Consider the following 16,469-nt stretch of genomic DNA (forward strand, 5'->3'; position numbering starts at 1 on the left):
AACATGAACTTGTCTACCAAAGCCAGTCCAGAAAAGCCTTCAATCTTGCAAAGGGAACTTCTTGATTGCTAAAAGAAGTTGCATTATGCAGAGGTCTTTCAAAAAACAAATGTAATTTCTCAATTGGTGTATGATTTCACTTCTTCAGCGTTAATGGCCTCACCTGTTAGTCAAGTCTTATTTAATACAACTTAATGTTTTTGTAAAATTTGGTCACAAAGAGCAGCGGTCCGCAACCTTTTTTGCGCCATGGACCGGTTTATGTCTGACAATATTTTCACGGACCGGCCTTTACGTTGTCGCGAATTAATCCAACAAAATAAAACTGGTACCAAAAAAAAGAAGTAGATTTATTCATAACACACTGGAAAAGACCTAGGGAAGCCAGCGATAAAAACCAATAAAAACCCTGAAAACCATAAATTTCACACCCGAACCTCAACTATCATGGCCCGGTACCAAGCGACTCCGGTCCGTGACCCGGGGATTGGGGACCGCTGACATGGAGTATATATATGTGCATTAATACCTAGTTTCATGTCCACTATAGGAGCAAGTATTCAGTACTGACACATCACTGCAGGTGGTTCAGATATCATCAGGTGATACTGTACTGGGTGAAGAACCCCATTTGAAAGGACTGACCCCTCAAGAAAACAAAATAGACGCAAATGACATGGAAACTGAGAGAACAGTACTGGAGTCACCAGGAGAAACATCCATTTTGACAGTGATACAGCTACTCAAAGACATGGGACCCAGCAGTCAACTCATTGAGGTAAAATAAATATTATCTGTCATTGGCTCTGTGTTTGTTTTTGAACCAAGAAAGTCACAGAAGTTCCAAATGGTCACTTTCTATATGTAGGATTAAAATACAGAATAATCTTTCAAATAAAGCGGTGATGAACATGTACTATCATAATTACTGGCTGAAATGTAGATCATAATTCTTAGTTATTTTGACTCTTTTTTAATCCTCTTTCACATCAGTTCAGTTCAATCCAGTTTTAGATATATGAAGTAAACTCAAGAAAAACCTCAAAGCAGAGTTTGCAAAGGTTGTTTGTGAGACCTTTGAGGCAATTTATATGGTCAAGACATATCTTACTCTGTAGAGAGGATCATAACAATTCCTCCCTCAAACTGTTTTTTTCTGATATATATTTTCATATAGGCCCTAAATTAAACAACAAAACCAAAGCTTGTGCCTTAACAAATCCTGTTCTGCATCTGACGTGTCTTTCTGTCTGAAGGGTAAACCACTTGAGGATGCTCCAGAGGTTCTGATTTCATCTACCAGTAGCATGGACAGTCATCTAAGTAGGGTTATATCTAAACTCCTGAACTGCAAGAACCGCTCAGCTGAGCTGAGCCCAACAGCCATGGCCCAGCAGGTGGAGGAGGCTCAGGTGAGATTATGCAGCATGAATCACTAGAAAAACATCCATGGTGCTAAAGTGCCTCCTTATTATTATTATTATTATTATTATTATTATTATTATTATTATTAACAACAACAACAACAATAATAAGAATAAGAATATTTTTTAAAAATCATGATAATTGTAATAATAAAACATTTTACAGAGCATTTTCACAGTAGGCCCTTGTGTTCGCAATTCAAATAACAATGAACCTGAGTTCACAGAAGGTCAGATAAGCTCATTCTGAATTTAAAATTCAGCCTTTGTGTGTCTCACTCTTGCCTGCTGCATACAGGAGTGCAGAGAGGCTGCCCTGGCCCAGGTAGCATTGCTCTCTCAGTTGAGAGGGGCTGTTGCTGAGAATAGGGACACTCTGGAGCATCTGGAGGACCAGTGGAGCAGTGCTGCCCAGGATGCAGCTAATATTATCCAGAGTAAGGAGGCTCAGCTGCAGATGGTCACTGATTATTGCCAGCACATCCAAACAGCTAAGAATGCGGTGGACAAAGCAACCGCAGAACTGGACGCTCTTCAAACGTGAGTTGCCATCCGATGGTTTCATTTTAGTCTTTAATACTTGTATTTTAAGATATTTTAACACTTTTTATTTCACACATTGTCATCTTCCTTTGTCTGTAAAACTAACTGATAAGCCCCTAAAATCTTTTACAATTTGTTGCGGCAAACTTTTTGTTGTTTTTCTTTCAGATCCCCTCAGGAGAGCAGCTCCAAGGAGGCAGAGCGACTAGGCTCCTTACAAAGAAGTATGGAGGAGAACAGAACAGCACTTGGAGAGCTGCTTGTGACCCATAGCAAATTGTGCCCCCACCTTACCCGGTATGAGCGAGCAATTGCAGAGACTGAGCAGAAGAACCTACAAGAGAGGTGGAGAGTTCTGGAAAGAACTGTGGAGAGTATGCTTCATCACACACATGCCCGTTCTCACAAGACCAGCAACCTCCTGTCAGAGTTATCAGATTTGCAGGAACACTTGGAAGTGATCATTAAAGACCTTGAAGCCAAGTTTCCATCAGTTACTCAGTGGAACTGCAAGAAGGCTCGACAGCTGATGGAGGCAAACGCTGAGGTTAAAGCAGCCCAGCAGAAGTACCTCCATTTACAACAGCTGTCAGAGCTGTTGCTATTTAGCCCACAGTGGGAGATGGAAACAAAGGAGATCCATCAGGGACTCCAGAGAGTTAAGGACAAAATTTCTCATACAGAGGAACTTTTGGCTGCCCAAACCCTGAACAGCAACAGCCCTATCATGGAGAAAATTGTCATAGTGATGAGGGAAGGCCTGGCCTGGGCCAGGCAGACAGAGAGTGATATTGAGGGCAGGAAAAAGAGAGTAGCTCTTCTCCCCGAGGAAGTTCACCGGCAGCTCAGGGATCTGAAGAAGCTGCAATCTGAGGTGATGGCCAAACAAGGTCAGCTGGAGTCACTGGCGGAGGAAATGACTGAGCTCCTTCCACAGCTGGACCAGGTTGAAGAGGTGCCTATGGTGCAGAGTCTTCTGAAATGTCTTGAAGAACTCTCAAAGTCCACCAATGAGAAGCTGTCCAAAGCTGTGAAAGAGGTGGAATCAGGACTACAGACCAGAGAAAAGCTATCTGAACAGATTGCCGATCTAGACTCCTGGGTTGTGGCTCATCTGCAAAGAGAAGCATCCCGGGGTCCAGACAGTGAGCTCAGGAGCCCTGCTGAACTTGATCGCAGAACCCGCCAAATCCAAGAAACCCTGGATGAGGCTGAGAAGCAGGAAGCAGTCTGTGAGGCTCTTTTTATTAAGAGCAAAGATATCACTTCTGAATTCAGTGTCACAGAGAACTGTCAGCTTTTTGACAAGCTTACCAACCTCCAGGAGAATATCAGAACCATTAGCAGCCAAGAAAAAAATAACAAGAAGGAGCTGAATGAACTCACCCAGACTTTAGATTCAAACAAGAAAAAACTTGTCACTGTTGAAAACAGTCTAAGGCAGATGTTGGTGGATCTAAGCAGACACAGGTTCCCCATTACAAGAGAGTCCCTGCAAGCTTTAGAGCCTTTCAAGCACATGATTTTGGAACACAAGTCGCAAGTTGACCTCCTGCAACCCTGGATTCCCAATGAGAAGACAAAAGAATTGAACTCTGTCATCTCTGAGCTGCACAGCAAAATGTGTGCCCTAGAAATGAAAGCCAGGGACCAAGAGAGGTACCTAAACATGAGGCAATGCGTCGAGGATCTCAGGGAAAGCATTCAGGAACAGGTGCACCAGACAAAAGAAGATGGCAATGACACAGACGAGAAGTACAGAATCTGTCAGAACCTTCTTATCCAGTTTCATCTGATGAAGGGATTGTGTGAAGAGGCTCGCTCAAAACTACACACAATCTCTGCTGACCTCTACCCTTCACAGCTGACTGCAGAGCAACAAAGGCTTAAGCAAAATGAGGAGAGTCTTAGCACCTTGGAGATGACACTCTATAACAACCTCAGCATCATTGAGTGGAACCTGCTGATGGACCTGGACCTGGAATCAGAGAGGAAAGCCACTAAGGCCTTCCTCTTAAAGACCCAGAAAGAGTTTGAGAAACTTCCCACGTTGGAGCCAAATGACACAGCAATTAACAGAGAATATGAGAGAGTGGTGTCTCTGACAAAGACTGCGGAGTCAAGAATGAGAGCACTGGGGGTGCTGGAGCAAAAGAAGGGAAAGAAAAAAAGAAGTGGATCTCAAGACTTGATGGACTTGAAGAATGCAGTCCTCGGTCAATGTGAATCCCACATGGCAAGTAGTGTTGAGTATTTCTCAATTTGTTTTTGCAGTATTTTTTTTAATTGCTTTGTAATAAGCTTAGCCAATCAGAGTGAAGCATATGTTATATTACTATGCAATACAGCTGAATTAAGCCTCCACAATAGTTAGATTTGTTCATTTGTGTCTTTATGTGCCAGTAGGTATAAATATAAAATAACAATTTCAAACTTAGAGAGCATCAGCAATACTACACCATATTTGGTAGAGCAGTATGGAGCAAACACCCTTTCAGTCTTGTCATTTTGAATATAGTCTATACAAACAATGTGTTCTTTTTCACAGTTTTAAAGTTCAGTTTGATAGAACAAACCACAAAAGCAAAATACAAAGCAAAGGAATTACGCAGATGGTTTAAAAAAAATCTACACTATGGAGTGAACCTGCCAATCTGAAAAAATGTGTTGTTTGTTTTCCTATTGTTTTAGGAGAACATCACTCAGGCCAGGGAGTCACTGAGAAGCTACACCTGTTCTGTTAAACAGGCTGTACAGTTCCTGAGGGATATTGAGGTGTCTATGCTGCCACCTCAGGGCTCTGCTGGGGTCTGCGGTGACAGAGTCGAGGAGACCCAGCAGGCTTTGGCCTCACTCCAGCAGCAATTTCAAATTCATGTAGAACAGCTCCAAGACCAGACTGCTCTGCATCCATACCTGTCCCCACTGAAGGTGGAGCAGCTCCAAGAGAGTATTCTGAGCCAACTCCTGGTGATGATGTCCACTCTCCAGGCAAAGGGCCATGTGAAGTTGGAGTGTCTCAGCAGGTACTCAGCTCAGTCCTAAAAGTCAGATTTATCTTCCTGAAAAGCTTTTTTTGGTAGAAGTGTGTGATTGCACATGCAAAGATAAAACAAAGAAATAATGATAGTTATCTTTCTTCTTATTAGTTTTGCTAAAATGCCAAATACTTTTGGTTTCATCTGACCACGGCACTTTCTCCCAAGCACTCTCTGATCGTTTAGCTGTTCACTGGCAAACTTAAGACAGACCTGTGCGTGTGGCTTCTTGAGCAAGGGGACCTTGCAGGTGCCACAAGATTTCAGTACATTACAGTGTAACGGGTTACCAGTGGTGTTCTTGGTGACTGGTCCATCTGCTTTCAGATCGTTAACAAGCTCCTTCCCTTTAGTTTTGAGCTTATCCACCCTCCTTCTCATGATCATCCTCATTTCACGAGACAAGATGTTGCACGGAGCTCCAGACTGAGGGACACTGATGATCATTTATATTTCTTCCATTTACGAATGATCACACCAACAGTTGTCAACTTCTTCCTGTTCACCCATTGAGCTAAACTGGTGCCCACAAGTAACAGTTATTTATCAAAAAAAAAAAAAACTTCACTCGCTGCATTGGAAATATTTGTTTTTCTTGTTTAGCTATTTAGCATGTTTCAAACACCATTTTACTACATTTACTAAACAGTCATTGCACGATAGAAACTACAAGACCTGCAAATGGCATTAAGCTGCAGAGCCTTTGTGAATGTGAGCCCTTATTTTAAATCTGACACTAAAAGATCAACATATTTGTCTTTCAGGTGTGCAGAGCAGCACAGAAATTACATCAAGTGCAAAGAAGAAATCATGCAGAGCGTGAAGAGTACAGCGAACAGACTCTTACAGCTCATCACTCAGAAGGTCACCTGTCTCACTGACTGCACTGACCAGGAGGCAAATCTTAGAGTGAGTATAAACCTCCTCTGAAAAAACTTTAATGCTTTTGTGGATAAAAGTTGAAAATTTCCACACAGAAACAGAATTCATTTTTACTGATACCCCTAATCAGGCACTTGCAGAGGAGATGGAGGCCCTCCTGAGACGTCTGGAAGAGCTGCAGGAGTGGTGTTCAGAGCAGGGCTGTCGCGGAAGCAGGGAGACCGCCATGACTTGTATCTGGAGATGGGTATTAAGACTACGTCACTGCACACAGGAGCTGACAACTCGTAGCAAACAGAGAATCAGAGAATGGAGTGATATCTCAGACAGCGTAAGTTTACATCGACATGTGTTTTGAGCATTTTTGAGCATGCTTAGCTAACCCTAATTATAAATGGCCAATTTTGTTGGGTTCTTCCTCTCAGGTGGAGAAGGCCTCTGTGTTACTGCAGGGAGTGGAGGCAGAGCTTCCTGACAGCTCCAAGGTGAAGGCATCTACCGAGGAGCTTCAGGACGTGCTGCAGTCCTGGGAACAGTACCAGGACAGGCTGGACTGTGAACACAGAGCGCTGTCTGCACTGGAACTGCGCACTGCCAGGCTGCTGGGTGTCCCTGCCCACCTGGAGCAGGCTCCTCCTATTCAACTCTGTCAGCAGCTGCAAGCAATGCAGGGCCGATATGACAAGTGAGATATTGTTTGATGTGCAACTCATTATTCTGTTTGCAAGTTTTTACTCCCTTTATGTTTTGATGTACTCTAAATGAAACTACAGTCCAAGTTCTACCAACATGCATAACTGTGCAGGTAATTACAACCACCAAAATAATCTTTTGACTCCAGCAGCAAAATCAGATCCATTTAATCCTGGAACATTCACCACACAAAGGCTGAAAGACCTGACTTAAAGCTATCATTGTGGCTCTGGACAATGTGTGGTCTCGTGTATAATCCATCTGTAATAAAAGAAGAGCAGTGTGATGTTTCTAAAAAGGAGGACTTTCTCCGTCCTACAAGACACATGTGTGTTTAGTGATGCAGTATGCTTGAGAAAGAAGAGGAGTTTTGTAGTATTAAGAAGGCATTGATACTTTTCCTGACAAACTTTCATTGCTCTCCTCTTTCATATGCATAAATGAGCCATGTTCATTATGATCTCTGTTCTTTAGGCACACAGAGACTAAGTTACCCATAAGTCCTGGTTAAGCAGTCAGCTTTAAGTAGGTTAGTCATAGAAGGCGATTGGTGTATAAGGTCTTCCCAGCTTACACTTGGCATTAGGACCCATATGTTGTATTCAATAGTCATGTTGTATTCAGTCATTTTCTTATGGATGTTAGGTAAGCAGCCGTAAAGTTGCTTAGCTTCTGTTTAAATGGCTGGATGTTTGTGTGTTTTCACAGTGTGAAGCAGAGAAGCAGGGAGGGTTTGCAGGCAGCTAGGCAGGAGCTGGAGGACAGAGAAAAGGTGCGAGAGGAGCTGCAGGGTATCCGGGTTTGGCTGAAGGCTGCTGCATCTCTTCTGACAGAGATGGAGCAGAGCAGCAGCACACAGGAGCTGCAGGTGAGACTCTTGAGTTCTTGTTTTTCAGAGTTACATCACACCTGCACACGGTTTTGTGGAGTTCCTTGAAGTTCCTTCTAAAACTTGCTTTACATTTCAATACATTAAGTGTGATAACACGACTTGCCATTAATTTTTTCACAAGGGCACACAAAATGTCATTCATTTTCTGACAGAGTAGTTTTTGTGAATGGTCATGCCAGTCATTGAACCTTGTAAGGTTACATAGCCTAGATCTGTCTTAATTTTTCAATGATACCATAAGTTTTGCATGTCGATGACTAAAATCCACCATGAGCTGGAAATGCAGTTATATTCCTCCCCAAAAGAATTTTGGAGATGAGGAAATCATCCCCAACTGCGAATTAAACCTTTGTAGAGAAAAGAAAACACTAGTGAAATTTAAGTGTTTCTAATTAGGCAAGCCATTCCTCTGGTTCACTGAAGGACCTCTGGGTATATCGAGGTCCCACTTTGTAATCCTCTAATCTAAAAACACATCAGTGTGCTCACAGTTTCTCGCTCCATCCCAGCCACTGGAGTGGAAATAATCAGCCTCTAATGAGACAGGACAGTTTCATCATCTGAAATGAAACACAATGATGCATTTGTACTCAGTGTAACATCATAGCTATTTTTATAATGATGCACTTGTCTTTGCTCTCAGTTAGAAAAGTTACACTCAACAGCATGACAACAACTAAACACTGAGAGTGATGCTTATACACTGCTCAAAGAAATTAAAAGATTAAAGGAACAATTTGAAAACACATAAAATCTCAATGGGGGAAAAAATCATGCTAGATATCTATACTGGACAATGTGTCAGGAACTGAAGGATGCCACGTGATTTGATGAAAATAAAAATTATGAACCTACAGAGGGTTATATTCAAAGACACCCAAAATTCAAAGTGAAAAAAATAATAGAGCAACCTGGCCGAGGTGCTTAGAGTAGATGTAATAGAAACAATAAGGGCCCCAATACAGAACCTTGTGGCACACCACAGCTAAGAGGACAGGATGAGCACTGGTATTTAGAAACAGCCACCAAAAGACTTGTTCAGAAAGATATGATGACAATCACTCCAAAGCAGATCTAGATACACCCACCAAATTGTTCAGCCGCTCAAACAAAATGTGGTGGTGAACAACAAAGCAGTTGAAAATTGATTAACAACCCCCTTCACTGCTTAAGTGAATAGATCAATATCCCAGAAGTTTAAATACTTTTTTCTATGACAGCTGGTAGGAACTACTTTGCAGATATTATAAGGATGTTTACCACAGATTTGGTCAGAACTCTCCCAAAGCCTTGCTGATGAATCCAGGAATTAGTCATCAGGGCTTTTCTACCCCTAACCTTAATGAATATAGAGTGAAGCAGCTTGTTGGCTGTGTAGTAAAAGTGTCACTAAATATTAAATCTTTCAATCTAACCGTTGGCTTGGCTTCAGACCCAGAAGCTGTTTGGTGCTTGTGTCTATGAACCCACCAACCCACAGAATCACTCTGCCCCTTGTCCTGAAACCTGAGCAGAGGCCAACATCTCATCCACTCCAGCTTTCTATTCAAACACACACACACACACACACACACACACACATTTTCTGAAAGACCCCCTTTCCGTCATCCAACGGTCCCCCCCCCCCCCCCCCAATCACTCCCTCCACCCTCATCCTGCTCTTGTACCAGACACCTTTTGTTCTGTCTTGTAAGTGGATCTTCCAGGTGGCCGTTGTAGCCAAGTCATTTCATGGGCACACACAAAGACACACACATTTCTCCTGTTGCACTTGTGAGGACACTCATTGTCATATGTTGATGTATTTTAGCTTTTAGCTAACCTCAGTGTAAAACTAACTCACTCTAAAATCAAATGCTAACTTTGCAAACATCCCTTTGTCAGAAGCAGGAATAAAAATATCCTCACTTTTCTAAAATATATAGAGTTCATTAAATATCTTTATTAAAGACAGAGACCATTAAAATTATAAATTTCCTCAAATGTAAATTTTGCAAAATTACACAGGTTTTGCAATTATGTCGTCTCTCTTTGTTAAAATCTCTAAATGTTCTACATTGACCTCATGTGTTTTAAATCTAGAATGACCTCAGATGGCTTCTTAATTAAAAAATGTTCATTATTCCATAAAACACTATTTGATTTTTACAAAGATAGCTATACAGGACACACACACAATTCGCACTCTTCATCTCCTGTTCTCTCATGCAAAGAAACTGTCTTTGCATACCCTCTCCTCCTCCCTTGCTTTGTTTAACACACACACACACACAAATGCACACACACACACACACACGCATGCACACACACACACACACACACACACACACAGAAGCTCAGTTTCCCATCGTGATATCAAGATGCGCCTCCCCGTATAGTAGACCATCGGACGCTTTCAGACCCAGGTAGTCTCCACTGTGTTATTTGTCATATTTTAACTTTTTTCTGATCTTTATATTGTTTTTATTGTGCAGTAGAATCATAGTGAGGTGAAATGAGTTCACTTTTAAGTATTTTGTAAATGAAGGAGTGAGGCAGACTGTGTTTGACGGCAGCGCAGCAGGACACAGCGAGAGGACGGCTTGACAAGGAGCTAAAAGCTTACAAGAAGGACTTTCTTTAGTGAGACTTGTACATGAGACTGATATTTTGTGCCAAAATAAGATTTCTGCTCTGCATAAAATGAAACCCCCAAACTGTAGACATCTATGCAAAAGAAATTGCTGATGTTGGTTAGAGAGTCAAGTGTCAGCATTTTTTAAAGCATCTGCTTACAAGTGTTATTTGATAGAGGAAACTCTCTTTGGTGCTAAGTACAATGACCCAAACAAAATAGTTTATGGTTATGATGAGTCATCAAGAAAATCCATCAATATTACTGTTGTTATGATTAGTTTTCTCTTCTAACAGACTCTTCAAAACACTTATTCTTTCTTGTTATTTATTTATTTGTTAATATCTTTTGTAATCCCTTTTATTTAAAAGGCTGCCTATCTGTGTGGTTTCAGGCGCTCTACAGCCAGCTGTGTACCCAGAAGTCTTTGCTGCACCGTATCATGGAGAACCTGAAGATGAAATACTCAGATATGTACACTTTGGTCCCGGTTGAGATTGACAGCCAAATGCAGGACATCACTAAGTCTCTGCAGCAAGTAGAAGAAAAGGTGAAAAAGGCTTAATTTGGACATTTTAATGATGAGGAGTGTATTGATCCTTTAAGAGATCAATAATCTATTGATAGGCAGATGTTTGTAACAAAACAATAAATTCAACATCCATTTAGGTCTAGCTGATAATGTTTTTTCCTGACTGTTCCATCAGGTGGGAGAGGCGATAGAGAGGAGCGGTCCTGTTCACAGGTTGGGCGCGAGGATGTCTGATATCGAGGCTGGCCTGAGATCTGTTCAGAAGAGACTGGAACAGAGGAGTCCCACTGTGACTCAAGCAAAGATCACTCAGAAGGTGGGGAGTGATGAGGAAACAGGGTGTCTGGTTCATTGTTACAGCTTGTTGAGTAGAATACAATAAATCATTATTTAATAGATTGTAAGAGGGTGAGGAAAACATAACAGGATGTCCAATATAACATTTGTCCTCTGCTGGCCAGAAGATCCGTGGTAAGTTTTACTGTTTGGGATGCGTCTTTGCTGCCTTCTGTGTGTGTGTGTTTGTGTGTGTCATGTTCTACATGTGTGATCACTTCGCTGCTCTTTTGTTGAGAAAACACAAGCCGTTTGGGCTGAGTCTTGTTTTGTTTTCTTTTTTATGATTTTTTTTTTTTGCGTACATACAGTCAGCGTACATCTATTTCTATTTTCAGTTTTCATGCTGCTTTCATCCTCCTACTCTGTTTTCAAATACACCAACAAATTCCACTTTCTTTTCGTAGCATTATGTGCATCTTTTCATGTAAAATATAGATTGCAAAAACAGAAATGACTCTTTAGCGAGGACTTGCTTCACAAGTCAACTGTGAGTGAGGGAAACACTTTCTGAAGGGGGCTGGCTAATCAGCTTGTGTGTCAGTGAATAAATATTATAAATCTCCCCTTGTGTGTGTGCTCAGCGTGCCTGGGACGAGCTGGATGCGTGGCACTCGCGTCTGGCAGCGCTGGAAGTGGACATGCAAGACTTAGAGAAGCCTGAGGAGGTGCTGATCCTCACAGAAAGACTAGTGGAGGTTCAGCAGCTTCACTCCCAGCTGGCCAAACAGGCAGAGCAGAGGACCACCCTGATCAGCAAGGTGAGAAAAGCTTCCTAAAACTGTTAGCTGTCTAACTCCTCACTGCCCTGCTGTATGGTTTGTCTGCTTAGTGTCAAACACCAAAAATATAATGACTTTGAATCACCAAGCTCAGACTTTTTAACCTAAATCTTCCACATTACTGTCTCTGTTATCATCTGTGATACTTTTGATAAGTTTAAAAATGTCTAAGCTTTTCCCTATTTAAACGTTCTGTTTCTCTTTAGATTCAAACGTGGCTTCAGGAACATCAAGAGATGGTCAAAAGCTCCAAGAGCTGGATGTCCGAGGCTCAGTCGTGGCTTGCCGCTCCCTGCACCTACACCACAGCTAAATGTTTGAGCAGTCACGTTCACGCCCTGCAGGTCGGTACACTCTGCTGTCTGCACAGCTCTTTCCACAGCACAGCAAACCATTTTGTGGTGATTCATTTTTAACCAAAAAATGCTCTTTCTGTCTCTTGGGGATGCAGTTGGTCCTGGATGATTCAGTCCAGATCAGAAACACACTGCAGGGCTTCAGCTCGGTCCTGAAGGAAATGTCGCAGGTTTGTGATGTCACAGCTCTCCAGGAACAGCTGGTCGAAGCAGATCGCCAAGTGGCCGACGTTCAGGACAGCTTCACAGCTCCTCTGTCTCAGCTGGAGCATGCTGCCGCTGTGAGATTCGATTGGTTTCTTTGTTTTACTCTTCAGTGGATATTATCTAGACTGTACTCTCTACTGTCAGACTAGACTGATAATGTCTTAACCTCTAGGAGGTGGAGGCGATTGAGAGTGAAGTCAAGCGGATGGAGAATGATGTCGCAGAGATCAAGAACTTGCTATCTTCTCCAGAGAGTTTTCCCAGCCCCAGAGAGGACAGTTTAAAGGTTTGTTAGTTTCTTTGTTTTCATTTGGATTAGCGTGACGTGATTGCCCAAATTGTACAAAAGGATAAATGTAAAAGTCATCGTTTTCTTATTTTTCTCAACCCTCTTCTATGTGTGCAGGCGGTTGAGCAGAGGATCCAGTCGATGAGGAGAACAGTAGCTGAGATCCAGAAATGTAAGCCAGGCCTTTGTCTTCCTGAGAAGGCTGAAGAAACTCTGACTGTCTTTACTGTGGTGGACCAGCTCCAGACTCTGCTGCTGGAATTGGAGAAGGTCAGTTAGTTAATCCATCAGTCAGCTGCTCAGATATTTTATCTACAAGAAGATTGGTGCGAACTTTCTGCTTCACTCTGTTTGTAGAAGGTTCCTGCGTTATTTATCCAGCAGCCTCCAACTCCCACACAAGCCAAAGCTCAGGCGGCCCAACAGACGACCACTGAACTCAAAACATCTGCATCTGAAAAAGCTACATCTGAGGAGGCTGAGGTGAGCTTGGTCTATAAATAACATAAATAAGTAAATACAAGTTAAAAAAAATCATGAAACATCACTGTTACATGAATTATAATATGTATAAAACTACAAAAAATAAAAGTGAATGTCATTTAAGTTCTTTATTATAATGCAAGTTATTTTACAATGGCAGCGACAGTAGTTGAAGGATAAAGTTCAGTTATATTGTGTCAGTCATTATGTGATATTCCAAACACTTCATATGTGGAACATAATTTAAGCGAACCTGTACGGTGTGCTTTCTCTCAAAAGGAAGAGCAGGGTCAGATCAGAATTGCTCGTGTTGAGGAGGATGTACTGCGGAGGTCTGGAGCTACACTGCTGACTGTGGAGCAGTCCTCACCTGAACAAAGGCAGGCCCCAACACCTGATATTACCCAGGTAAGAATACCATGGACAGAGAAAAAAGAAGCTTATAATCACACAGTTAATCCATTAAGTTCATTGAAAAAGCTCTTCTTTATGACACATACCAGCATACAAGAACACCTGCAAAAAATTAAAAAGCAAAGAAATTGAACAGATTGGCCTTTTGGGGCGTGTCAGGACAAAGTGTGCAATACCTGGTACTCGCATGCGTAGTTCCTACATGTGTTATTAACAAACTGGTAAAAAATTAAAAATAAAATCCCCAAAGTGTCATTTAACTTCCTGTGCATGCTTAATATTACTAATGTTTACCAAGAAATTTTTTTTTTGTTTGTTTGTTATGTGTGCGTGTGTGTGTGTGTGTGTGTGTGTGTGTGTGTGTGTGTGTGTGTGTGTGTGTGTGTGTGTGTGAGTGTTCAAGACATTTCAAGTTCTCAGACTAGGACAATTGTGCACTCATTAACAGAAAGATATTTTAATTATTGACAAGATTAGTTTGAACTTAGAGAAAATAATTTGAATAAATGATAAAAAAAAAAAAACCCCAATAAATATTGAAGGTTGGCAAGGTATGTAAAATACTTCAAGTAAATATGTTGCTTCAATTATCTGCATTGTAACCTGCTCAAAAAAATGGACACTTTTTAATCAGGTCAGTTATACTTCTCGGATGTTGATCTGGTCAGTTAAGTTGCAGAGAAAGTTTTCTGTGACTCCCAGCACGGTTTCAAGAGAATGGGGGAGTTTCCAGGAGACAGGCAGTTACTCTAGGACAGCTGAAAAAAAGGACAAAGAAAGTCCTTAACCCATGAGCAGCTTGCATCAGCACCACATGCTACAAAATGATCTCCAGCAGGTCACTAGTGTGAGTGTCTGTAACCAAAAAATCAGGAACAGACTTCATGAGGATGGCCTGAGGGCCCACGTCCTGGAGAAGCCACAGAGAACATTATGCTGCTTGTAACATTGATCAGCATGACCGATTCAGCTATGCATGGGTCAGTGATGGTCTGGGGAGGCATATCCATGGAAGAACACACAGACCTCTACAGGCTAGGCAGACCCTACACTGGTAGAGTGAGTCCTGGGTTTCTCCTGGTGCACCAAAATGCCCAGCTTCATGTGGTGAGAATACAGAACAGCTCGGGGACATTATGGGAGGTGAAACCAGCTGTTGCCTTTTTGGGAGCATACACCAGTGTTGTCAGGCATACATACAAGCATCCAAAGGCCATGAAAAAACTAGTTGCTACAAAGCATTTGACTAGCCTGACACAAATTCTTTTACTTTGATTTTCAGGGCGTGTTTGAATTGAGCCAGCTGTAGGCTGATCCTTTCCAGTTCAATTTTTTTGAGCAGTGTATTTACTAGAAGCTTCAAGTAGATATAACATTATGAGTCATATCAATCTAAGGCTTTACAGGGAAGCACATGATCTATTTTGCACATCTAAGAAGTCTTCTACTGTTGTATAACTTGTTAGTGGCCATTAAAAACAAAATGTTAATTTTACTTAATATCAAAGAAAATATTGGAAACAATAAAAACTCAAAACTGGCCAGGCTAGATTTTTAACCCCCACTTGTGTCACTCTACACATACTGTAAGCGTGTTTCCGTGTCAGCAGCGGAAGCATCAAGGCGTGCTCCAGGCTGAAGAAGCCACAGAAAAAAAAAGCAGTGAGGAACAGAGAGTGGAAGAAGGTGGAGGAGGTTTTTATTGGTGGCTCTGGGATGTTTTCCTGGGCTCTTCACCAGAGGTAAAGATGAGTGAGAGCTGCTGTGGAAAATCAATAAATCTCTGTTCTTCCTCTGTCCTTCACTCGTTTTCAACAGTTCTTTTCCTGGTGGAGTTCTTTGTGACCCGAGGTCACCCGCTTATGGTGTAGGTGGGCGGGATCTGCTATAATAAATTCCATCGCAAGTTGTGGAACAAATTATAGGAAAAGTTTGAAATTTTTAAAACTGATAACACACCTGAGACCCAATGACTGATCATGACATCACGATTCCCACCAATCCAGTCAAATGACATCATTTGTAACAGCTGTATGAATAGTCGCTGCCATTCTTTGAGCTGGGTCACTCTGATCTCCACCGCTGGCACTGTCCCCTCACCCTCCTCATCCCTACTACCATCTCCCTACTCATGATATTAAATTCCTTCCTGATCATTAATACATCTCTGCTATTGCTGCAGATTTGAGTTATTTCTTTTCCTTCTTCCACCCTACTGCACACTGGATTTGTTGATCCATATGACAGTATCAAACACGCATATGGATGTATTACAGATGGATACTGTGTTACCTTAGATGAATGAATTCATTTTACTCAAAAATGTTTTTTATTTTCAGCAGCTTAACATTTTGGTCTCCTTGGTTATATAGAAGGCTATAACATTTGTCATTGTGGTGTCAGGAACCTGTGGTTGTTGCCTCAGAAGAGACTGAAGCTGCCACTGGACAAAGCACTGAACAGCCTACAGAAGACACAAAGGTAAATAAACTTTCATCAGTGAGAAGCCACTGAGTGATGAATTAGTAATGAATTTAATAAGTATTTCATGGATACATCTTAAGAGCCCAAAAAAGAAGGCATCATCACATGGGCCAAGATATGAAAACATGTGTGGGTCAGTACCACCAGGGGTTTTAGGTGAAATCACTGTGAGACCTTGCCCCAGCCTATTGTGTGATGTATTGAGGTCACCTTAAGTAAGGTGTGAGTGGAGGTTGAGGATTGGGGGTTAAGGCGCCTGGGAAACCTGTAGTGGTAATGACCCATGTCTTTTTCCACTTGTTAGCTCATGTGGTGATAACTCCCACCAGGGGTTAAATACCTGGGATCCACCTTATGGTTTTAGAACTGAGGAAGCTTCTTGGATGAGAAGTCCTTCTTTTTCAAGCTCTTGAGACTGCCGTGACCTTTATAACTGAGAACCTACACGGACGTATTCTTGGGCAAATGCAATGCTGTTTTTAATCAAATATGGTAGAGAA

General features: G+C 41.8%; 1 protein-coding gene across 5 annotated transcripts in view; it reads left to right on the forward strand.

Moving 5' to 3' along the window:
• Positions 1 to 16,469, forward strand: part of LOC101467796 (uncharacterized) — a 55,552-nt gene that overhangs the window by 36,561 nt on the left and 2,522 nt on the right. For 3 of the 5 annotated variants that reach the window (XM_076877457.1, XM_076877459.1, XM_076877460.1), the window contains 20 exons: positions 551 to 778; positions 1,257 to 1,412; positions 1,723 to 1,964; positions 2,136 to 4,203; positions 4,659 to 4,993; positions 5,770 to 5,914; positions 6,018 to 6,218; positions 6,313 to 6,572; positions 7,289 to 7,448; positions 10,481 to 10,636; positions 10,794 to 10,934; positions 11,539 to 11,715; positions 11,943 to 12,080; positions 12,188 to 12,373; positions 12,472 to 12,585; positions 12,706 to 12,858; positions 12,946 to 13,071; positions 13,351 to 13,479; positions 15,093 to 15,227; positions 15,889 to 15,966. In XM_076877457.1, the coding sequence (XP_076733572.1) occupies positions 551 to 778; positions 1,257 to 1,412; positions 1,723 to 1,964; positions 2,136 to 4,203; positions 4,659 to 4,993; positions 5,770 to 5,914; positions 6,018 to 6,218; positions 6,313 to 6,572; positions 7,289 to 7,448; positions 10,481 to 10,636; positions 10,794 to 10,934; positions 11,539 to 11,715; positions 11,943 to 12,080; positions 12,188 to 12,373; positions 12,472 to 12,585; positions 12,706 to 12,858; positions 12,946 to 13,071; positions 13,351 to 13,479; positions 15,093 to 15,227; positions 15,889 to 15,966 (5,328 nt within the window). The remainder of the gene's footprint in view (positions 1 to 550; positions 779 to 1,256; positions 1,413 to 1,722; positions 1,965 to 2,135; positions 4,204 to 4,658; positions 4,994 to 5,769; positions 5,915 to 6,017; positions 6,219 to 6,312; positions 6,573 to 7,288; positions 7,449 to 10,480; positions 10,637 to 10,793; positions 10,935 to 11,538; positions 11,716 to 11,942; positions 12,081 to 12,187; positions 12,374 to 12,471; positions 12,586 to 12,705; positions 12,859 to 12,945; positions 13,072 to 13,350; positions 13,480 to 15,092; positions 15,228 to 15,888; positions 15,967 to 16,469) is intronic. The other 2 variants (XM_076877458.1, XM_076877461.1) reach the window with 2 other exon arrangements.

Source organism: Maylandia zebra, linkage group LG19, assembly GCF_041146795.1.
Source record: "Maylandia zebra isolate NMK-2024a linkage group LG19, Mzebra_GT3a, whole genome shotgun sequence".
Classification (NCBI taxonomy): domain Eukaryota; kingdom Metazoa; phylum Chordata; class Actinopteri; order Cichliformes; family Cichlidae; genus Maylandia; species Maylandia zebra.